Consider the following 22,630-nt stretch of genomic DNA (forward strand, 5'->3'; position numbering starts at 1 on the left):
TCATCACACGCGTGAATAATGGGGTATTATTCCAATGTTTCGGCGTTAATTAATGGTAAACTTTATTAATTAAGCGTACGTCCAAAAGCAAATATAGGAGTAAACAAAACGGTGTTTATTCTGGTCATTCAGAGAGGATGATGTAACGTTGTTATCACTAGTAAATTACAACGATGCGATATAACTATATATTTCACTTTCTCCCTTGTGGAATATTTAGAACAATATGTACGTAAGGCGTGATGGATGACAAAATCACCCAGAGAAAGCCAAAATAAAGCACCATGGGAGTTGTTGAGTGTTGACGCTAGATTTCTAATTAATTGCAAAAATGAAAAGGCTTGTATTGTACTACTAGCATTCTACGAAACTTCACTAAACTAAGATAAAGGTTACGTTACATTTGAATGTTTGTTTTTTTATTTTTATTTTTAAATTTTTAAAATTTATAAAATATGTATCGAAAATAAATATTTTAAGGTGTTTTAATTTCATGTTTTTTTTTTATTTCTCTAGAAAAAGTTGATTTAGGTTTATTCTTAAAAACAGAAAATAAAAATACAAACCAAACATACTCTTAATATATTATTTTCAAATTATTAGGTTTGTTCTTGAAAATATTTTCAGATAAAATGTTTTTAAAATTTTAAATAAACATATTTTTTGTTTTTATTTTATATTTTCTTTGAAAATAAAAATAAAAATAAAAATACTCAAAGCAAACACTACCCAAATTTTCCAATTAATTTCAAAACGGGCATTATGGTCGATTGGTCGTATTGTGTACTGTTGTAATCAATCCAATTCGCATAAGCAATTACTGTCTATAGACAATTTGACATTTTTTTTGTAGGCATAGACAATTAGACATGACGTTTTAAGATCCAAATAAATTATATTTGTGATCTCCTTAGAGAGAGATTTCTGGCTTGTATGTAAAGTTCCCATCATACCCTTTTCATCTCACTCACTCTTCTTCTCTCCATCTTTCTATTCACAGCAAGCAACAATTTTGTGAATCCTCTTGACTAGGACAGTGGAAGCTCCAATCAAGTCACCCTGTTGATTTTTTGGGACGGTGGTTCTAATGAAGCACAAAGTGCTGCCTATTACCGATTGCTAATGAAGCACAAAGTGCTATCCATATTACAAATATATTATGAATTGTTCAATCTATAATGTAGTTTTTGTATTATGAATTGTTCAATCCATAAAACAAAACAAAAATACATTATAAATTAAGCAATATGTAATACAAATTTATTATGAATTATGATTCGTAAGTATTTTATGCTTATGCAGCTGCACAAAGGTGACTGGGTGAAGTCGCATGCAGGGGGCGCGCGCCCGAGTTGGAGTGAGGGTGTGTGGGTGTGATGTTGGCTTAGTGAAGGTTTATGAAGGAGGAGGTGAGAGAGAGGAAGCTTGGAAGAAGAAGGGTAAAAGGGAGATAATAAAATGTTTGGAGGTGCACCAGGCAAAAAATGACATGCCTTAAGTAATTGGCATAATTAGGATTGGACAGTTTTGCAATTAAAAGCTTTAAAAAAATGACCTTGATCCAACCCAATTATCCTAACAAGTCAGATTGAGCTCCTAAAAAAAAGGCTCGAGAGGGCCTGTTTAACTCAACTCAATCAACCATTTTAATTTACCTTATATATATATATATATATATATATATATATATATATATATATTAGAATTTTATATATTAAATATGTTTAAATATTTTGTATAATTTTATGGATGTTTCAAAATACATATTAATGCTATCAAACGCATGAAGAAGGGATGAGAGTTGTTTGTTAACTCGTTGATAAGTGCATCAATTTGTCACAAGTAGTAAAAAAACTTGGAAGTTTCAGTGTTGAATCCATGAGGACTTTTGTTTATACTTAGATTGATACAAATCCAATTTACAAGCAAGAGATAAGAAATTTAAAATAAAAAATAAGAGATAAAAGATAAGATAAAAATTTAAATTAAAAGATGATAAATATAAAAAAGTAGAAAATAAGATAAGAAAAGTAAAGGATAAAGATAATGATAAAAAGATGAATTCAGGATGTGATAATGTTTGGACCTAACATGTCTTATTTGCTTCAAATGTATTATTTTATATTTGTTTCTATCAATTTGGTGAATTTTTTCTACCCACGTCTATTAGAATATTTGTCCCATGTCTTACCTAATGTCTTTGCAAAGACTCAATAGATAAAATGCATGATGTTTTAATTCTAAATGTTTGTTTTGATGCATGAACATAATGCAATCACTCTATGTCTAGCAATGATTTTATTAAGATACCCCTTTGAGTTTTATTAGAAATTACCCTCTTTCGAGCGACTAATCCCTAAAACTGATGCATGCAAGACCTTCCTTGCATTTCTACTCATGATTACTCTCTTTTGATCGCCTAACTCCTAAAGATGATGCAATGATGAATGATAGATGAAATTAAAATAAATAAATAAAAGATAATAAGAAAAAAACACCTATGTGCATTGATAAATATGAAACATACAATACATTTTTTTGACTTTTTAGGTCTGTCAAGCCCTAACTAAGGGGGTTTAGCATCTCATTGCCATGAGATGCTTTACACTTTAGGGGTTGATGTGGATAGAAGAAAAGAGATGGATAGATGAGGAAAATGGGATAATGAACATAGAAAGATAATTTTCCCTATTAGAAATACTCAGACTTAGGATGTATTTATTAGATAACTCTGAGTCTTCGGGGTGGTTTAGGGATTGGTATCTTGTGTGTAGGTTGTGTCTTTCCCTTTTGCTTTTTACTCCTAAGGTAGTTTACTTTTTACATCGACTTTGTGCTTAGCGTTGACTTGCGCGCTAAACACGCCTTTAGACTTCTTCGCGCTAAGCGTGAGCTTGTCCAATTCTTCCAATTTTTTTTCAATACTTTTTCTTTCAATTTTTGCATTAATTTCCCTTTAAAGTACTTGAATTCTTCTTCTTTTGATTTTTGCTAATAAAAAATTATAAAAATATTAATTTCTTTATTATTTCATTAAAAATAACAATAAAGTAGAAAAATTATAATTCCTTTTAATCAAAATTGACTATCAAATTAACACAAATTTCATAATTATCATTATTTTAGCTTAATTTCTTGCCTTGAGACTTAATTGTGTAGATGCATGAAATATTTAAAGAAAGATTTTTTTTGCTATAATAATATTACACAACTTAAATATAATTACTTCTCGTGAACTATACATATCCTTGGTAATATTTGTTAACACTAATTAAGATTTAATATCTTTAATAAATAATTTATAATTATATTATAAATTAAAATATAAAACTTTGAGTATCAAATTCTAACTAATTTCATGCCAACAATTAAACATTCTTAATACTATTTTCTTCATTTATTTAGAAGTTTATTTTGCATATTATTCTCACAACTAGTTAAAAAGAAAAATTTTCAATTATCTTAAGGTATTTTATTTTATCTTTATCTTTTGAACTATGCTCTCTTAATTATTCATGTCTCATACTTTCTATTTTTATTTTCAATTCTAAATTAAATTATAATATTTTCTTACAAAATTATCAATAATTAAAAATAGATAAAATTAATATTTTGATCCTCTAATTTATTATATAGGTTCAATTTGATTGTTAATTTTTTTTTTTGTTAAATTTGATCTTCAAATTTTTAAAATCAATTCCTTTTTTTAAATGTATTTTATGACTATTTTAAATTGTAATAAGATATGATTTTTTGAATAATCAAATTGAATCGATCAAATAAAATTAAAGAAACAAATTAAATAAAAAAATTAAACAATGAAATGAAATCTAAATAATAAATTATCCTTAAAAATATTTATTTATTATGAATTTTTATTATATAAAAAACATTTATAAAAACATATGTTTTGACATAAGACACGCGGAAGACCGACAAGAAGGAAACGTTATCACAAATTGGATTGTTCCTCCGAACAGTGAACCCTCACCTAACAATCAGAACCCAGGATTTGGTGAAACGATGAACAGTGATAGGAAAATTGGGGTTGCCTTGGACTTTTCCAAAGGAAGCAAAATCGCTCTGAAATGGGCTATTGACAATCTTATCAGCAACGGTGACACTCTCTACATCGTCCACACCAAGCCTTCCGGAGGAAGTGAATCAGGAAATCTTCTCTGGTCCACCACTGGTTCACGTAAGCTCCTTTTTTAATTTTTCCCTATATCATCAAAATCCTTTTTTTTTTGTCTTTATTATGCTGTGGAATTTGGATCTTCGAATTCTGATTACGCTGTGATGTGGGTGAAGCTCTGATTCCATTGTCGGAGTTTCGTGAAAAGGAGGTGATGCGTCACTATGAGGTGGATACTGATGCTGAGGTGTTGGACTTGCTTGACACCGCTTCTAGGCAGAAACAGGTTTTTACCTTATTGTGTGTTGTTTGTTGGATTGGGTTTTTATGTTTTGATTTGGTTAATGTTGTTTTTGTTGCATGTTGAGTTTGACTGAATTTACCTTGAATATAGGTGAATGTGGTGGCAAAGCTATACTGGGGGGATGCAAGAGAGAAAATTGTGGAAGCCGTTGGGGATTTGAAGCTTGACTCTTTGGTCATGGGTAGCAGAGGCTTGGGTGCCATACAAAGGTCTTTCTTTTCCTTTTTATCCTTTAGCTCTCTACTCTAGAGATAGAAGTACATGCATCAAAATAAAATTATGTGGATGAACAATAATGGTTTAAATTATATTTTCAAAAGATCAACACTTAGAATGTAATTAGATGCAGTAGTTCCTTATGTACTTTTTCTGTTGATTTTCAATTAGGATTGAAATTTTATCTTTATAATCTTATGTTGACCTTTAATGTAACTTTTTTTTTTTTTTTGTATAGATTACTGAATTGATACTTTAATTTTTATTGTAGAACAATTCTAAAAACACTTAAAGAAACTGTATCTAAGTTTTGTCCTATGTCAAATGCATCTTAACTTGAACTTTGGTTCTAGTGATAGTCTTGACTCTTGAATCCCCTTGGAAGATGAGGACTTGGTTAGATTTCTCAATACGATTTTTATCTTTGATAAATTTTCAAAATAAAAAAATAAAGATACATGAATTTTTAACATGTTAAAGGGTAATTATGTATGAACACCATAATATCACATACACTCTCCCCATTAACAACTCTCTCTCTCTTCTTAGCATATTATATTACGTATCATATCTTGCATGCCATGTCCATGTATAATTTTCCAATTAGAAAATGAAACATACTTACAAATTATCAAGTTGCATCGATCAACCGTGTTAGTTTGTTGATTTTTTTTTTTATAATTTTAATTGCTTGATTGTAGGGTATTACTGGGGAGTGTGACTAATTATGTCACCGCAAATGCGAGTTGCCCTATAACGATTGTGAAAGACTCTGCCCCTTCTACTATCTGATAAGCTACTGAATTTGGTTGGCCTTTGCAATCGGTTGTTTTTATCTTCATCAGTGACCAGAGTGTGTTTCCCTCCGTTCTTACTTCTTACACATGTTTAATTGGGATTATGAACACACTTGAATGATTAAGGATTTGGCAAGCATAATGTATATTTTCAGAGTCTCTTTTAAGCGCATGGTTATAGCCACAAAATTGTGCTTATAAATAAGCTTTGTGCTGAATCTGGTTCAAACTTACTAGAACACATGATGTGGTGGTGTGAAATGTTTGATACTTAAACATGATGCGTCACATAATTATCAATCTGATGCTTTCTGGATATTTTATGACTTGTGCTTTCTATGTATATTTGCCATTCAATTTAAACATGGTTATTACGTTGTTACTACCTACTTCTACGACAATTTGCTTTGGGGCAAACAAAGTGGTCTGAAAGCCTAACAAATGACTACCTATTTACTCTTTGATGGAAAGTAGGCAAAAATATGGTTAAAGCTATTAAAACATAAAAAAATTATATAAATTATTTACGGAATGTTAACATATTTATATAATTTTTATTACTTAACTTGAGTTGTTTTTAAGATAATTGTAAACAAGTTTGAAAAACTAATATACGTAATATACATATTTAATGAAAATGAGATAAAGAAATATTATTATTATTATTTTTATGTAATTTACTAAATTCTTAGATTATTTAAAAGAATATTGATGTATGAACTATGAAAAATAAAAATGTTTTAAATAGCATGACGATAGTCTATAATTTATCTCATTATTTATTGCAACAAAACATTAAACTGGAAAAAAGCATCAATCAATATTCAATAGTGAATGAGTTTGAATTACGAAAAGCTAATGGGAAGTAAATTATAAAGAAGATAGGTACAATTTTATACTATATTGTTGAACTACCAAACCAAAAGTCGTTGTAGTATAGTGGTAAGTATTCCCGCCTGTCACGCGGGTGACCCGGGTTCGATCCCCGGCAACGGCGAATATTTTTTTTACTCTCACCATTTAGAGAGGAGGAAACAAGTTAACAACAGGCTTTGGTTCCAAACGTAAGCTTCTACGCCACACTCACACATGACACAATTGTTATATTTGTTGCTTGCAAGCAATACAATACAAATACAGTTGCTTAGTTGAGCAAACAAAACCGCATCTAGTTTATACTATAATGTTACCTTCCTTTGGTTTAGTTGTTTCATCATCGGATATGTCTGACGTGTCACGCCGGAAAATGACAACAACCACGAGAATTCACATAATGGCCTTAGACGGCATCGTGAACGTGAATTCACTCTTCACCTTAGCCCTCTTCCTCGGCATCACCACCACCAGCACCACCAACAACCTCATCGGCGACGACGACCCCGCATGCGCAGCCGGAACCTCCATTTCCGAAGACCTCATTGCGTTCCACGTGTACTCCTTCAGCTCCTTCCTCTTCTCGAGCCTCATCGCCTTGGCTCTCAAAAACATCATTAACTTCAGCAAGGACATCAAAGATGGTGACATCGTTCTGGACAGCAGCAACAACAACAACAACAACAACTGGGTTCATAGTGTTGCGAAAATTAACACTGTCGTTTTGAGGTTGGGAACTCTCGTTTCGGCTTTTGGGTCGGTGTTCGGATGCGGGTTTTTGGTGATGGCGCTTGTGGATTTGGTTCAGATCAAGTTGGGAACTTTGGGTTGTGGTAGTCCTCATACTTTTGCTGCCGTCGCTCCATTGCTTGTTCTTGTTCCCACTGCGCTACTTATCTATGTTGTTCTCGTCCTCTATGCATTTACTCGTTAGTCAATTAGGCTTTTATATATATACATATATATATTGCATAGTATTAAATAAATTAAATTAAAATGATGATTTAATGTGTCAAAGTAGATAAATGTCATCAGTTGAGGAATCAAGGATCCATGTAGGAAAGGCTGTATGAAATGAACAATGAAGAGACCGAGTCCAAAGTGTGTCATTCGATCAATTTTATTTTATTAGTTTGGCGATCGAGGAAAGTTGTTTGTAACTGTATCATTCAAATTTTATTGCATATATCAATTATGACATATATATATATATATATATATATATATATATATATATATATATATATATATTATGATCAATTTTATTTTATTAGTTTGGCGAGGAAGGTACAAGCAGAATTATTATCAATTACTTTTTTGGGAAGCAAAATTGAAGTTCAGGCAAATGTTCTCTTCCCAGTACTTCATTAGAATACTATTGTTTGCCATCTAATCTTTCTTGCGCTGAGGAGAGGAGAACACGTGATTAGGTTTCTTCATTTTACTTGCTTCTCACCACCTCCTGCATGTGATCTGGTCTCTTATATTATATACTTTGGAAGTTACCTTAAGTTCTCTCTCATTTCCACCTTGCCAGAAAAACCCATTTCTCTATCTAGAATATAGAATAATGTTGAACGCTATTTGAGAAATTCGTGGTTTTAATAGTTTATTATACTTTTTACAAATTCTATTTTTGGGTTCATCATCCATTCTATTTCATTCGTTGCACACCTCTTTTCCCTTCTTTTTTGGGTCTTGTGGTGTTCAGTTCTCTAATTTACAAATTAAAGGATTACACTCATTTATTTCTCCCTAAAACAAATGCTCACTGGTTCCCTGGATTGTAAGAATAACATTGCTATGTGTGAGTTGTGACTTCAACATCTATCACTTGTCACTTTGTTTTCATCACTGCACTCACCATAAGACACGAAAGGTGAAGGTGTAACCAATGACAATGCGTGGGGCAAAAAGCTGTTAGGATCTTCACAATATGGAAACTCATAAAATTATACAGATATTCTCAACCTAGCCAATATATACATCCCCCCCCCTATTTTGCCTTGTTAGCGAGTTAAAAACCCTGTTAAACGAACATGGCCTTTTTTGTTTGCTAGGAAAATGAATTAGCTGTTCGTCGATACCATAACGGTATGTGCACATGAATATTAATTTTTAAAATTGCTATAATGGTTCGTGATGTTTTCTGACATAGACATTATTGTGCTCTGGTTGGTTTTGTAGATTGGTGCACATGAGAATTAAGAAAAAACAGATTTTGCAGGATAAGAATGGAGTAGCAACATTACAATTATTTTCTGCCAGTATCAATATTAGTTTCATTAGGAGCAAAACTATTCACTGATTACTGATTGTAGGCATTGCGCACATTTTTTTCTTCTCTTAAATGACAATTTGTGGTGTTTATATTTTATTAACATGTGATGCAAACGAGGTTTTATTAGCTCACGTACAATGTATTATCGTGATGCTATAGTATGCGAGTATTATGTTTCTTTGAAAGGCTATAGTACATGATACCCAACACGACTAGTCAAATATGCTTGTTTTTTTACAAGACACAAATTGACAAATATTATGTCAGAAACCAACAACTAATAAATGTTAGCAACATAAAATGAGTGTGTATAAGGATACAATGGCAACTGCCCCATTCCCCTCATTCTTTAACCAAAGTAACATACAGCCACCACGAGAAGACTGTAGGGCGAAAAGTACTAACGAATTTCTTTTCCTTTGGTAATAATTTGTACATTCGATACAGATGATGAAACTGAAACAGAGCATTGACATTGCCGATACACATGTTTCAAACTGAGTAAAGTTCAATCAGTTTCAATACCAAAAGCTTATCTCCCTTGAGCAAGGACTTGGATAGTAAACAGTAAATGTAAACCCTCGGTCAACAAACTAACCATTCCAAAACCATGCAAAGCTTGAAAATGATTGCGGCCTCAATTCTGAACTCCTACATCTCCAGTCATTTGAAGATCCAGCTCCTTCCAGGATGAACCATAGCCATGGGAGATTCTATTTATAGTTTTATACAACAGAGGTTAATAGAATTTTCTTGTGTTACTACCTGGTGTGTGTGTGAGTGCTAGTGCTAGGCCAGGGGAAGAAGAAAATTATACAAAATTATTGGGTAACTCCTTTTCACAATAAAAAAAACTTTTAATGACAGAAGCCTTTATTTATCTTAAACAAAACTAGTTTGATCACTTTGATCCTTAAAGATGAATAAACGGTACTTAGTAACATAATCTATACAAGTAGCAAAATGATATCAGTGAGTACATAACTCCAATAAGACCACATAACATGCCAGAGGATGATAGGTGGAACTTAATGGAAACATCATATTTCTATCTTCTAATGACATCATGATAAGTTAAAATCCTCTTCCTATTACTCATTCTTCATTGTTGACTTTCTCCGTACAATTTCCATTCAGTAAACAGTGCTATCAAACTTAACTATCTTATCATCAGCTATTTTGATGGAAAAAAATTGACTATCCCATTATACCAACATTGAAACTATTGACCCAGAGTCCCACTTGAGTGTCAGGTATATTCAAGAACTTGCAATTCTTACAAATTAAACTCATTAACATTGTGATAGAGTGCTAATTCTACTCTATCACTACTCCTAAGAAAACACCATTAAAGACTATAAAGAAAGCTATGAAGAAGATAAAATAATAACTGAGATATTTTTCATTGATTGCCCTAATAGGTAAAAGGGAATCCATTTATATAGTCCTAGATGACATTAATCCATGGTTATCCAAGTGTCAACATCATGTTATTCTAAGCATAAATAAAATAAAACTATAATTTATAAATATCTAACTCCATCCTATATAATCTTTGAATCACTTAATCATCTTTCTTTTGGGCCTCTTTGGGCCCATAACTGTGATCAAGAGTACAAGAAAACACCATTTTATTTAAAAGCAAAATTGCACACTCAGAATAATAGAGTAAAGGGTTCAAACCTCAGCGGGCTCCAAATATCTCTTGTGGTGGATCATAGATACTTGAATCAGGAAAAATCTCCTCGAAATCTTGTTTCACTTTGTTTCTCAAAAGAGGATGCGGAAGAAGTCCTTTCAACAGAATCCTGAATGGCAACTCCTCTGGCGGATCCGGAGAATTCTTCATGTCCTCATATATATTCATTGCATCCGCGGGAGATCCATAGTTCAAGAAGCCTCTTATGACTTCAGTATAAGTCTGGGAATCAGGGAACAGATTTTCCTTTCTCATGCTTTCCCACAATTGCAATACTTCATCCATTTTCTTAGCCCTGGCCAATGCAATGATCAAGTCCTTATAGAGGTATGCATCAGGCTTGTACCAATCTTGCTTTTGCATCACCTTAAACATCTGAAAATTCATTAAGTTAGTTACTTGTAAGCTCAATACTACAAGTAGTCATAATAATGAGTATAAGTAAGAACAAACAGGTTCTGACATAGAAGCATTATGACAAACAGGTTACGGGCAAATAACATAAGAATTAAAAAAGTAAAAGGAATAGGAGAGCGAAAACCATGAGAGCGAGAGAAACTTGTTCTTGGCGCTCAAGTTCAGTGAGAACAGCGATCATGTCCATCTTCAAGAGTCTGAGAACGTGAGTTTTGATGAACTTGTGAAGCTTATCCTCGTCATCGTTAAACCTCTTAAACCCCGATATGACAAAAAGCGCTTCTTTGCCAATGAGCTTTTTTCCTTTCCAAAGGGGGCCTCTGGGCCTTCCGTCGTGGTATTGCCGGAAACACAACGCCGTTTTGAACGAATTAAATTCAACGAAGGTCAATGATGTTGAAGAAACGTCTTTTATGGGTTTGATACTTCTCGTAAACTCTCCCAGTAGTAACGAAGCAAAATCAAGGATTTTCCAATTTTTTAAGAAGGAACGACTCGCCATCACACATTCACACTACACAAATAAGGCACTGTTTGGTTTGAGAAGAGATGTCCCAAATAGAATTTTGATACGAAGGAAGGAAATCAAATTACGCAGACCAAAGTTTTGTTTTGTAACTTACTGTTTTATTGGGACGGGAATGGAAGGCCATGTGGTTTGGGCCGAATGTTGGGCCTGGTGCCTTTTGTAATTTTTTCTGGTTTGCGCAATTCCCATTTTACCCTTCCATAAAACTAATACGGATCGGGCAATCCATAAGCCTTATATTGGCCAATCCGTATGAGGCTTACGAATGCCCAATCTGTATGTGGTCCAACCAATTTTTAATTTTTTTTTCAAATATATGTTTTACGAATTAATTTAAAATTATTGGCCCATGCATAAATCAAATTATGACTTTTGCGTTATTAACACGACATTCTAACCAAATGAGTTAATAGATTAATCATGATATAAAATAATTAATGTTATAGGTAATACTAAAATTTCTAATGTATATTTAATGCGCATGTAAATTTAGATAATAAATTTTGTGACAATTAATTTTGATTTAATTATTAATTTGTTTACATATATAAATTGTAAATAAAAATCATAGGTTTATTAATATAAATGTATTTTTTGACCTTATTACGATTAATTTTAATCGAATAATGTATTTTTTTACATATATAAATTTTAAATAAAAATTCAAAAGTACTTTAGTATTGAAAAATGCAATTTCAGAACAAACATTGTTGCGAGAACGGCACAGGATTATTTAGAGAAATGACTTTTTTTTCCTGGCAAGGTGGAAATGAGACAACTTCAGGTAACATCCAATTCCAAAGTAAGAGACTTGATCATATGCGGGAGGTGATGAAAAGCAAATAAAAATGTAAAATGAAGAATTCTAATATCGTGTTCTCCGATCCTTAGCGCAAAAAGATCGCAAACCTTGATTAAATTAACAAAGCACTTATTGATCAATTAATATTCAATTATTGATCAATTGTGCTTGTACCTCCCTCCCAAGCAAACTCAACGTGGCAGAATTTTTCAGCAAGCTGCAGGCTTCTATGATCATAATTTAAGGGGGAAAAAATGTCATATTTCATATATGCAACAAAAATTGAATGATACAATCATACAACAATTTCCTAGCCAAAATAATAAAATAAAATTGAATAAAGCACTTCGAATCCGGTCTGTTCATTTGATTCAGCCTTAATTCATAACATGATTCACTTCGACTCATTAAACACAATTAAATCATCGATCATTTTTAATTTAGTTATTACTTAGCAATGTAAAAGCTTTAATTAATTAACGAGTAAAGGCATAGATGACGAGAACAACATAGATAAGAAGTGCAGTGGGGACAAGAACAAGCAAGGGAGCGACGGCAGCGAAGGTGTGAGGACTACCACAAGTGAAGGTTCCCAACTTGATCTGCACCAAATCCACAAGAGCCATCACCAAAAACCCGCATCCGAACACCGACCCAAAAGCCGAAACGAGAGTTCCAAACCTCAAAACGACAGTGTTAATTTTTGCAACACTGTGAATCCAGTTGTTGTTGTTGTTGTCCAGAACGGCGTCACCCTCGTGGACGTCCTTGCTGAAGTTGATGACGTTTTTGAGAGCCAAGGCGATGAGGCTGGAAAATAGAAAGGAGCTGAAGGAGTAAACGTGGAACGCAATGAGGCCCTCCGACATGGAGGTTCCGGCTGCACAGGCTGCGTCGTCTTCGCCGATGAGGGTGTTGGTGGTGCTGGTGGTGGTGATGCCGAGGAAGAGGGCTAAGGTGAAGAGTGAATTCACGTTCACGATGCCGTCTAAGGCCATTATGTGAATTCTGGTCGTTCTAGTCATTTTCCGGCGTGACACATCAGACATATCCGATGAAGAAACAAAACCAAATGTAGACAACATGCTATTTGCTGATGCGGTTTTGTTCGCTCAGCTCAGCGATTGGAATTTGTATTGCTTCCAAACAACAAACAAATGTGTGTGTTAACTACTAAAAGAGTGGCGCACAAGCTTACGTTTGGAATCAAATCAAGTAACTTGCTAATAACATGGACCCCAAAACTGTGTATAACAGAAATGACTAAATGAAGTCCAAAAACGAAAAAACATAAAATTTTCTTCAGTGCCAGGGATCAAACCCGGATTGTCCGTGTGAGACAAAAATACCATTAGATTTGTATAAATAATTGGAAAAATGACAAGTATTAAAGAAGGTCTCATGTCTTTAACTCAATTGGCACAACACGACATGAACAATTAGTTTTTTGCACTTGCTAGTCGCTATTACTTTTTTATTTTTCTTTCCAGTATTATTTTCTAACACGTAACTTTCTATTTAAATTATAAAAAAAGATTTCAGAATTTAATAAAATACTTCTTACATCAAAACGTAAAAACCTAGTCCAACAACACACGATAAGGTAGTAATTAGTAAAGGTAAAAGCCTGTTTCTGCGTATAAGTGGTGTCCAGTAGTTCCCAACAGCTCGGCATCAGTGTCGACCTCTTTATGGTGCATCACCTCCTTCTCACGAAACTCTGGCAACAAGATCAGAGCTTCACCCAAGTACCCACATCACCCTAATCTACAAAAGCAACAAGAGCACAAAAATGACTGTGCCAGAGAAACCATCACGAACCATTATAGCAAATTGTAAATTCTTTCATATGCACAAACAGTTATGGTATCAATCCACATCTGGTTCCTTTTCCAAGCAAACAAAAAAGGCCAGGTTCATTTAATATGAATATTATCTATAAGCATTACAGAGCTTTTTACTTACTAACAACGCAAAATAAGAAAAAGTAACAAAATAGAGGTATCTATTGGCAGGGTTGAGATATCAGTATAATTTTAATAGCTTCCACATTGTAAAGATCCTAACAGATTTTCACCCCCACACCTTTTGTGTCTTATGGTGAGTGCAGTGTTGAAAGCAAAGTTGCAAGTGATAAATGTTTAAGTCACAACTCATACAGCAATGTTATTCTTACCTTCAAGGGAACCAGCGGAACGTTGTTGTGGGGAGAAATAATGAGCATAGTCCCTCTTTAATTTGTGAAGTTATGAATGAAAGTTGTGAAATAGAATGGATGATGATTTATAGGATGTGTTTCTTTAATTTTTTGTTTGTCATCGTATCTATCCTCAAACATAGTGTCCGGTTGAAAATCTCTAACCTGTTGTAACCCAAAAAAGAAAACGTCTAACCTACAAGATTGGCTTATTTCATTAATGTAGATCAAATTCTCCCACGATATCCTAAAAGAAAATATTAATAATTTAAAGTATAAAGCGTGTAAAATGTTTAAACCACGAATCAGAATGAGGCTGTTTGAAGGATATAAAATTTTGGTTACATGGGTTTAAAACCAGAAGATAGTAGAAGATACATAACGTTGACTAGACATTTACCAGCTAAGAAGCAGAGACAACACTGCAAAATTGATCATGAAGTACACTGCCTGAGATCACAGGAACATGAGAATTGAGAAGACCACAAACACAATTCAGACAATGCAAAAACTGAATTACAAATTCCAATTTCATAGTCTGCTAGAATTTCATCCCATCCCCAGCAGGCCAGCACTTGAGTTACATGCAACTTTGACTTCTCAAGAAGGATCATCTTTTTCACTCAAAATCGATGCCCTTTGGTACCTCAATTTATCAATTTCCCTCCCTAGATAATCTAAAGTGGTGTCTGTAACATGGTTAGGGCTGCATCCAGCATCCAGCATCATTTTTAAGAACTTATAAGCATCCTTCAATCGCCCTGCCTTACTGTGAACTTCAATCAATGTATTATAAGTGACAACATCAGGATTTATCCCACTGCTCCTCATTTGCTCAAAAAGCTTATTCACCTCATCAATTCGGCTTGCCTTCCCCAAAGCATTAATGAGAGTGTTATACATAACTATGTCAAGATAACCACCCTGCCTCAGTAGCCTATCAAGAACAGCACTGGCTAGATCAGCTCTTCCCATCTTTCCTAAACCTTGAATTATCATATTGTATGTGGCTATATCAGTGGGGCAAAATTTTTCTCCCATTTCAGTTAGAATAGCCCAAGCTTCAGCGAAATAGCCCTTTTTGACAAAAGAGCTCATGATAGAATTATAAGTATAGCTCACAGGATCCACACCTGCATCACTGAAAATCTCAAACAATTTGCAAGCCAAGCTCAACTTTCCCTTGGCCAAAAATATAGACAAGAAAGTATTCACCATATCAACATCAAAAGAATCCGGCCCTTTTTCTTGAACTCTTTGTCCACGAGAAGGAGTAAACATCTGGGAAGAATAGCCAGTGGAGCTCACTTGATTGGCCAATTTATCCATGTGCGGTGATGATGACCACTCGTCAATTTCATTGCAGGAATTTTCCTCCCCGTCATTAATGTTGGTGGTATCCTGGGCACAGGTCATGAAGTTGATGATGTCAATAAAATCTCCTTTGGAAGGGAACAAGGGCGAGTAATCCTTTTTCTTGCCGGGCGGGTTCTTCATAGAAGCTTCCATTCCAGCTTTCCACTTGAGAACGGAAAGTGCCAGATCACCTTCCCTGATATGCTTCATAAGCCGGTCTGTCCAATCCCAGCGACCGTGTCTATGAATGCTAATCAGGAGCGATGTTATGGTGACAAGATCAACAACAAAACCTCTGCTTTCCATTTCTTCCACCAACTGCAGCGCCTCCTCCAGTTGGCCCTCCTTACAAAGCTGCAACACAACGATGCTGTAAGTAATCCCATCCACAAATTGGCCTTTCTTCTTGAGGTCACAAAACATAGTATAAGCAGCTTCCGCCCTGCCATTCCTAAACAATCCATGAATGAGAATATTATAAGTCCAGCATGACGGTCTCACACCTTCTTGAACCATTTTCTCAAACAGCTGGCAGGCTTCCATAACCTTTGTGGCCTTAAAATGTCCATCCAGCAGAGAGTTATAAGCAAGTGTATCCGGGCGGAATCCATTGCTCTGCATCTGGTTAAAAATCCTGATGGCATCCTCCATTCTGTAAGTCTTGGAACAGGCTTGAATAAGGTTGGTGTAAGTGAAGCGATCGGGTTGGTGGGCTGAGCCATTGAGCTCCTCGTACACAGTGATCGCATCATCCACCTTGCCAAGCCTGCAAAGTGCGGTGATGAGGCTGTTGTAGGTGCACAAATCAGGAGCAACGAACCCCTTATTACCACCCTTCATCTCCTTAAAAAGTGCAAAGCAAGTAGCCAAATCACCCCAACAACCAAAGGCGTGGATACACACATTGTAGCCCCATGTGTCAAATGAGAACCCTCTCTTCTCCCTCAACCTCTGGAACACTTGCTCAAACTCCACCCTCATGTCTGCTTTTCTAAGAGCAACCAACAACTGGTTGCACGCGGTGATGGATTTCGAATCAACAGCACCAAGGAGCTTGAAGAAGATGGATAACGCGAGAGTGAGTTGGTTTTTTTCAAGCAGAGCAACGAGGAGAGAGTTGTAAATTGGGCTAGGGTCGAGGTGAAGGTGTTGTACGTAATCTAGTAATTGGAGAGCTAAATTGAAGTTGGAGGAGATGATGAAGGAGCGGAGGAGGTGGTTGAGGGAGTGGGGATCGAGAACGACGCCGGCTTGCGTCATGGAATGGAGGAGGGAGGGGATGTCGGAGTAGAAACCCTCGCGGGAGAGGGTGCGGAGGATGACGGAGTACGCGGCGGGGGAAGGGCAGTGGTGGGAGCGAGACCACTCGAAGAATCGAAGCTTGTGGGATGCGTGATGCGCGGGGTTTGAGAGGATTTTTAGAATGAGGGGTTGGGTGAGTCCGAGAGCGAGGTTAGGAGGGAGGTTGATAGTTGCAGAGTGAGAGTGGGATAGCGTGTTGGTGATAGAAGCTGCCACCAGCACCTCTCCCAATTGTTTCCAATGCCGCATTTCACTCGGAATCAAAGTATTCTCGATTGGTTTTGGTTGCTTTATGAATCATCTTCCATCATAATATGCCTCAACAATGCTAATCCTAAAACCCTAATCGGAAAGTAGAAACCTGGAGAGGTAAAATTGTTGTGAATGTTATGTGAAACCGTCGCACTTTCTTTGTCGATGACGAATTCGAAATCCTCGGCGGTGATCAGCTTCGCCGTGTCTTGCTTCTTCGTCTTCATTCTTCGACGACGGAAATTTCAGATTCCGTTACGAGATGGATGTGTTGGCGTTTCGGTGCTACCAGGCTGTTGGACGGAGGCCTTGGGCCCACCAACTCATATGTATAGGGACAGGCCCAGTTTTCTGTTACGGGGTATTGGACACTGGTCAAACACTACATTAACACTTGTTATAAAAATAAATAAATAATAAATACACTTTTGATACTTTCTCATTCTTGCCCAACCACAACCACTTGGACCTTAATAAATAAAAACCCAACTGCTTTGGAATTATTGGGACTAGTCTAGTGGTAGAGTAAATAAATATCACCCAGAAAGAAAAAGTATTACCATTCATATGCTCCAAATTAATATTTTGACAAACTGTATTTGATTTAGTCAAAAATTGCGTAACATGAATATATATTATCAGTAATATACTTGCAAATTATTATATACACAACCATCAAACTATTGTACACTCATCATGCCTTAAGCAAGGACAGATAACACGGTGTGACTTCACAATAAAAAAATCTCAAGTTTGATTTTCCTATAAACAACAGCTATACATATTTTTTGGTAAAAAAAAAACCAACTATGCATATTTTTTGGCTGAAAATGCAGATAGGATAGGAGACCAACTTAATTAATTTGTTTTTAGTGGGAAATAGTTAGTTGTTTCCGTAAACAAAGTTGGCCTTAACTAACAACGATCAAGTTAAAAGAAAATCAGTGTTTTGTGTCTAGTCTATCTCACACTCCTTGCCTTTCTTTTTATTGTTTTTAATCTTTTCACTTAATTAGGCCTATATATATATATATATATATATATATATATATATATATATATATATATAATATGAAAGTTGCTCACGTACACAATTAATGGAAATAGTTGGTTTCTATTTTTCAATAAAAAAAAATTGATGAAAATTTTTTAAATAAAAAATTAACATGCAGTACTGTTTTTAATAACAGTGTTAAAACTTGAATTTAAATATTATTATAATTTACTTGAATTGTTATATATATATATATATATATATATTAAAAACTATAACATTTTATTTTATTTTTAACCAAAACTCGGAACCATATTGTTAGTATTATTTTATTAAAATTATGATTTCATATTGTTAGTATTATTCAATACAATTTAATCATTATTAATTTTATTAATATCACTTCAACCACCGAAGCATCAAGATTCGAGCATTCAACATTAAACCATCTCTACAATTTTAAAAACAACAGATATTCCATATGCCCCTCCTCAAAATAAATAAACATGGCCATTGGCCTCAATTTCCATTCCGATTCCCCTCATTAATTTCTTTTTAAAAAAACGTCTTGCATTGCAAGGTCACGAAGTAAGGTTGTGATTGGTTAAGAGAGTATGAGAAGAGGAAAAGCATATTAGGTCTGTTTAGGTCTGTAAGCACGACAGTGAAGAGAAACAAAACACGCCAATAAAAAAAAAACACTGGCAACGGGCCACCTTGTCCTTAATGCACCTCCAGCCACTACTACAGTCACCTTCTTCATACAACATTACAACTTGTTATTATCCATCAGATCAAATTACAGGTCTAACTAGTGACTGCCCAAGAACATTCAAATTAAAATAATATTTATTCCCAGGTGTATGGATTAATTGATATTAATTTCTTTCAGTTTAACCAATGATCTGAAAATTAAAATTATATTAAATACTGTGAAGGGGAATTTGCTTTTGTTCTTCTTTTAAAACTCGAAGTAGATTGTCTGCAGAAAATACTGAGGTCTAGATAATAAAATAAATAAATAAGTAAGCCTTATTATTTTTTTTTTTTGGGTTCAAAATAAAAGAAAAAAAAAACTTATTTATTTGGCGTTCGAATTGGTTTCTCACTCATCGACATTTCCGTTTTGCCCCCATTGGCCAATTCGGCCACTCTTCTCTGAAAAAGCCTCCAGCCTCCTTCTTCATCCATCTTCCCTCTCCACCAAAATCCTCCGCGGTTCGTTCCGTTATTCATCGAACCGTTCTCTCAAGTCTCGTACTTGGCTTAGTTCACAACTCGAAACTTCACCGAACGCATTCCATTCACCAATTCGTCCAAGTCTCGTATCAATCAGTCAATCCGTCTCGTGGTGAGTTTTTTTTTCTTTCCGATTCAGTTCGTAGATGCTAGATAGATCCGTTGCGTCGTTTCGCGCGTGTGGTTTTTTGTTCTGATTTTGATGCGCGTGTGGTTTTGGGATCTGAATGAATATTTGGTGTTCGATCTGGCAGGAGGTTGGAGAGATCGGAGGGGAAAGGATCCATGGCGCATCGAGTGGACCACGAGTATGACTATCTGTTCAAGATCGTTTTGATCGGAGACTCAGGTGTAGGAAAATCTAACATCCTCTCCAGGTTCACTCGAAACGAGTTCTGTTTAGAGTCCAAATCCACTATCGGAGTTGAGTTCGCCACCAGAACTCTTCAGGTAGTTATACTTATGCTTCCTTTTCCTTTGCTGATTTTTCCGTAGTGAACGCATGTGCTTGTGCTGATCGACCGTTTGCTTTTTAGATTTCTGGATTTTGTTTTGTTATTTTTTCCTTCCTTCTGCTTGATTTTCTACTAGTTATTTGCATAGAAATATGTATTCGAGTACGGTCGGGTTTTTTTTTTTTTTTTTAATCTTTGATTTCAAAGTATTTATTATGATTAGCTTATAGCTCAGATCCTCTTCTGAGGAGCATCCGGTATGAATTGCAAGGTTTTAAGTGCCGTTTGCAGTTTTCTCATGATCTTCTTGTTGCAGGTCAAAAACCTCGATGTTGGGATCAAAATCGTGGTCACAGTGCTTTTCAGAACTTTGATGAATTTGGAGGAATGATTTTAGCTTTTTAGGTGTTATAATCAAGTGGAGAAGGACTTGGATTTATATCTTGAAATATAATTAAAAAAAAATAATTGAAATCCTAGCCTGAAGATGAGATGGATTGCTTCTTGGTTAAAAATTCAGATTATCAGTAACCAAATAATTATTTTTGAACTTAGGACTAATATTGTATGGTGGATGTTGAGTAAATTTTTTGGTCATGTTTGAAGGTTTTTTGAATTGGTTGGATGAATGGTTGTTTAATTATGAATAAGGTTTTAAATTGCTGTTTTAGTTGTGGTTTTGTTGCAATCTTTTGATATTGCTGAAAATTGTGGACAAATGCCAGTCATGCATGACCGCAGTTCATGTTTCATTTGTAGACTGAAACCTTGTTGCGGCCAAAATCATGGTTGCAGGCCATTTTTTGAAACCCTAATTATGGATCCTTGTTTGTATTACAGCATTACTAATGGTTGTTTCTTTGTTTATACAGGTAGAGGGAAAGACTGTGAAAGCACAGATCTGGGACACAGCAGGTCAAGAGCGGTACCGTGCCATTACCAGTGCTTATTACAGAGGAGCTGTTGGAGCTCTACTCGTATATGACATAACCAAGAGGCAAACCTTTGACAATGTCCAAAGGTGGTTGCGTGAACTGAGGGACCATGCAGACTCTAATATAGTTATCATGATGGCTGGAAATAAATCTGATTTGAGCCATCTTAGAGCGGTTTCAGAGGATGATGGTCAAGCATTGGCAGAGAGGGAAGGTCTCTCGTTTCTTGAGACATCTGCACTGGAAGCAACCAACATTGAGAAGGCATTCCAAACCATTTTGACAGAGATTTATCATATTGTTAGCAAAAAGGCACTTGCGGCTCAGGAAGCAGCTGTTGGTACCACACTTCCTGGTCAAGGTACCACCATCAATGTTGGGGATGCATCTGGGAATACAAAGAGAGGCTGCTGCTCCACTTAATGCGACATTTGAGGAAAAAGCGATGGTAGCAGATAGCCAGATAGTATTTTTTTTCCCCCAATTCTGTTTTGCCCCTTTCTCTTTTCATCTTTTTTTTCCTCCTTTCTTTATATGGGTGAGAGAGACACATGTAGAGTACATTTACTTCATTGAGTTGCAAAAACGAAGTCTGTGAAATTTATAAAACAATAGTCTTGCTAGTTCCTTTGAATTTATCTCTTCCTTGATGTTATAGTTTCGCATGAATTAATGTAATATTGGAACGAACAGATATTGATGATATATTGTCGTTGTTAATGGGAATCTAACATTTCACAGAGGTCATGTAAGATTATACGTACCTTATGATTTTTGTCGATTCATTGTTGTTACAAGGCTACTTTGAGACCTGCTTGACAGAGTATATGGTAATCTCTTTTGCATTCTCTTGTTTTGCTACGGAAACCCACCCGTTGGCTGCTTCTGAGGTAAAATCAACCACCTCATTTGCAAATACATAATTCCAAATTCAAGTTTAAAATGACCAAAAACTATCAAGGTAGAACAATTATCTAGTAAAGGGAGAGCATTTTTGTGATTATAATTGCAATGCACTTGGAAATTTTGTATTGTGGAATCCAATACTAATAATGCTTATCAAACAGAATACAACACCAAATTGCTTGTCTTGGACATCAATCTCAAGTTTTTTTTGTGTTATTTTCTAATTAAAAACTAAAGTTTCACATTGGTACCACTTTTTGATTGTTTAGGGAGGTTCATTGCACATTGAGGGGCATTTTGAGGTTGATGTACAACACATTCAATTTGGTGTTGTATTCTGTTTGACAAGCAGTTGTTGGACAAAACATACAGAATTTATTATAATACTTCTTGTGCAGTGTAATTTTTGTCTTACACTAAAAAACAAATACAATATTGACCTTTATATAATTATTTTAATATTTATCATTTAAATTTGGACTTTATAACAGACCAAATGTGCATACTTGTCTGCATCAGGCAAATTGATGGATGCTAGCAAGTAGCAACACCTTCCCTGTGCGTATCCTTCCTTTACACATTTGTTTGACAATGCCTAGCGTATCTAACTCCTATCAATAACCCATCCCCAAAATTATTCTCTCTGTACCCACTACCCAACCAATGTCTGTACTCTGTACCTTTCACTGAGTTGACCATCCCTCGCATGGCCCTAGTCTCCCCTAAAACTTGACACACTGCAGACAAGCAAATCCTCATCTTAGGGGCGTTGTAACTCTAAATTCATGATAGTGGTTTCTTAAAATTCATCCACGTTATACTCCTGAGTTTATTGGTGTTTGTTCTTTTGAGTGTTACGGAGAACAGGGGAAGAAAGGATGTGGAGAATTGAGGGACAGGAGGTACAGATAAGAGGGGTTATTAATGAGAGGAAGAAAGAG

The 22,630-nt window shown here is 35.1% G+C and overlaps 6 protein-coding genes and 1 non-coding gene across 7 annotated transcripts; 4 read left to right on the forward strand and 3 right to left on the reverse strand.

The window, feature by feature from the left end:
- Nucleotides 1-3,924: 3,924 nt before the first annotated feature.
- LOC100499728 (uncharacterized) lies at nt 3,925-5,768 on the forward strand. The gene is made up of 4 exons (NM_001248261.2): nt 3,925-4,198; nt 4,312-4,421; nt 4,530-4,648; nt 5,357-5,768. The coding sequence occupies exons 1-4, from the start codon at nt 4,024-4,026 to the stop codon at nt 5,445-5,447; spliced, it is 495 nt and encodes a 164-aa protein (NP_001235190.1). The 5' UTR covers nt 3,925-4,023; the 3' UTR covers nt 5,448-5,768.
- Nucleotides 5,769-6,318: 550 nt separating this feature from the next.
- Nucleotides 6,319-7,518, forward strand: LOC100787928 (uncharacterized). Its single transcript, XM_003539021.5, has one exon. It carries the CDS (start codon nt 6,636-6,638, stop codon nt 7,257-7,259), a length of 624 nt encoding a protein of 207 aa, XP_003539069.2. The 5' UTR covers nt 6,319-6,635; the 3' UTR covers nt 7,260-7,518.
- On the forward strand, nt 6,378-6,449 carry TRNAD-GUC (transfer RNA aspartic acid (anticodon GUC)). The gene has a single exon. It is a non-coding gene; the product is annotated as a tRNA-Asp (tRNA).
- Nucleotides 7,519-8,887: 1,369 nt separating the features above from the next.
- On the reverse strand, nt 8,888-11,327 carry LOC100798492 (protein THYLAKOID ASSEMBLY 8-like, chloroplastic). The gene is made up of 3 exons (XM_003537922.5): nt 10,847-11,327; nt 10,290-10,680; nt 8,888-9,319 (listed from the first exon to the last, which is right to left on the reverse strand). Exons 1-2 carry the CDS (start codon nt 11,222-11,224, stop codon nt 10,291-10,293), a joined length of 768 nt encoding a protein of 255 aa, XP_003537970.1. The 5' UTR covers nt 11,225-11,327; the 3' UTR covers nt 8,888-9,319; nt 10,290.
- Nucleotides 11,328-12,529: 1,202 nt separating this feature from the next.
- Nucleotides 12,530-13,138, reverse strand: LOC100788464 (uncharacterized). The gene has a single exon (XM_003539022.4). It carries the CDS (start codon nt 13,136-13,138, stop codon nt 12,530-12,532), a length of 609 nt encoding a protein of 202 aa, XP_003539070.3.
- A 1,360-nt stretch (nt 13,139-14,498) lies between these two features.
- On the reverse strand, nt 14,499-17,547 carry LOC100788992 (pentatricopeptide repeat-containing protein At4g01570). The gene has a single exon (XM_003539023.5). The coding sequence runs from the start codon at nt 17,155-17,157 to the stop codon at nt 14,851-14,853; it is 2,307 nt and encodes a 768-aa protein (XP_003539071.1). The 5' UTR covers nt 17,158-17,547; the 3' UTR covers nt 14,499-14,850.
- Nucleotides 17,548-18,795: 1,248 nt separating this feature from the next.
- Nucleotides 18,796-21,488, forward strand: LOC100799021 (ras-related protein Rab11C). Its single transcript, XM_003537923.5, has 3 exons — nt 18,796-19,505; nt 19,648-19,843; nt 20,721-21,488. Exons 2-3 carry the CDS (start codon nt 19,679-19,681, stop codon nt 21,204-21,206), a joined length of 651 nt encoding a protein of 216 aa, XP_003537971.1. The 5' UTR covers nt 18,796-19,505; nt 19,648-19,678; the 3' UTR covers nt 21,207-21,488.
- The last annotated feature ends 1,142 nt before the right edge of the window (nt 21,489-22,630 follow it).

This window comes from Glycine max, chromosome 11 (genome assembly GCF_000004515.6).
Source record: "Glycine max cultivar Williams 82 chromosome 11, Glycine_max_v4.0, whole genome shotgun sequence".
Classification (NCBI taxonomy): Eukaryota; Viridiplantae; Streptophyta; class Magnoliopsida; order Fabales; family Fabaceae; genus Glycine; species Glycine max.

Coding starts and splice junctions, on each gene's coding strand:
- LOC100499728 (NM_001248261.2), top strand. CDS start 4,024: ATGAACAGTGATAGGAAAATTGGGGTTGCCTTGGACTTTTCCAAAGGA. Junction 4,422..4,529: donor CCGCTTCTAGGCAGAAACAG/GTTTTTACCTTA, acceptor CCTTGAATATAG/GTGAATGTGGTGGCAAAGCT. Junction 4,649..5,356: donor GGCTTGGGTGCCATACAAAG/GTCTTTCTTTTC, acceptor GCTTGATTGTAG/GGTATTACTGGGGAGTGTGA.
- LOC100787928 (XM_003539021.5), top strand. CDS start 6,636: ATGTTACCTTCCTTTGGTTTAGTTGTTTCATCATCGGATATGTCTGAC.
- LOC100798492 (XM_003537922.5), bottom strand. CDS start 11,224: ATGGCGAGTCGTTCCTTCTTAAAAAATTGGAAAATCCTTGATTTTGCT. Junction 10,681..10,846: donor AAGTTTCTCTCGCTCTCATG/GTTTTCGCTCTC, acceptor ATGAATTTTCAG/ATGTTTAAGGTGATGCAAAA.
- LOC100788464 (XM_003539022.4), bottom strand. CDS start 13,138: ATGTTGTCTACATTTGGTTTTGTTTCTTCATCGGATATGTCTGATGTG.
- LOC100788992 (XM_003539023.5), bottom strand. CDS start 17,157: ATGCGGCATTGGAAACAATTGGGAGAGGTGCTGGTGGCAGCTTCTATC.
- LOC100799021 (XM_003537923.5), top strand. CDS start 19,679: ATGGCGCATCGAGTGGACCACGAGTATGACTATCTGTTCAAGATCGTT. Junction 19,844..20,720: donor TCGCCACCAGAACTCTTCAG/GTAGTTATACTT, acceptor TTGTTTATACAG/GTAGAGGGAAAGACTGTGAA.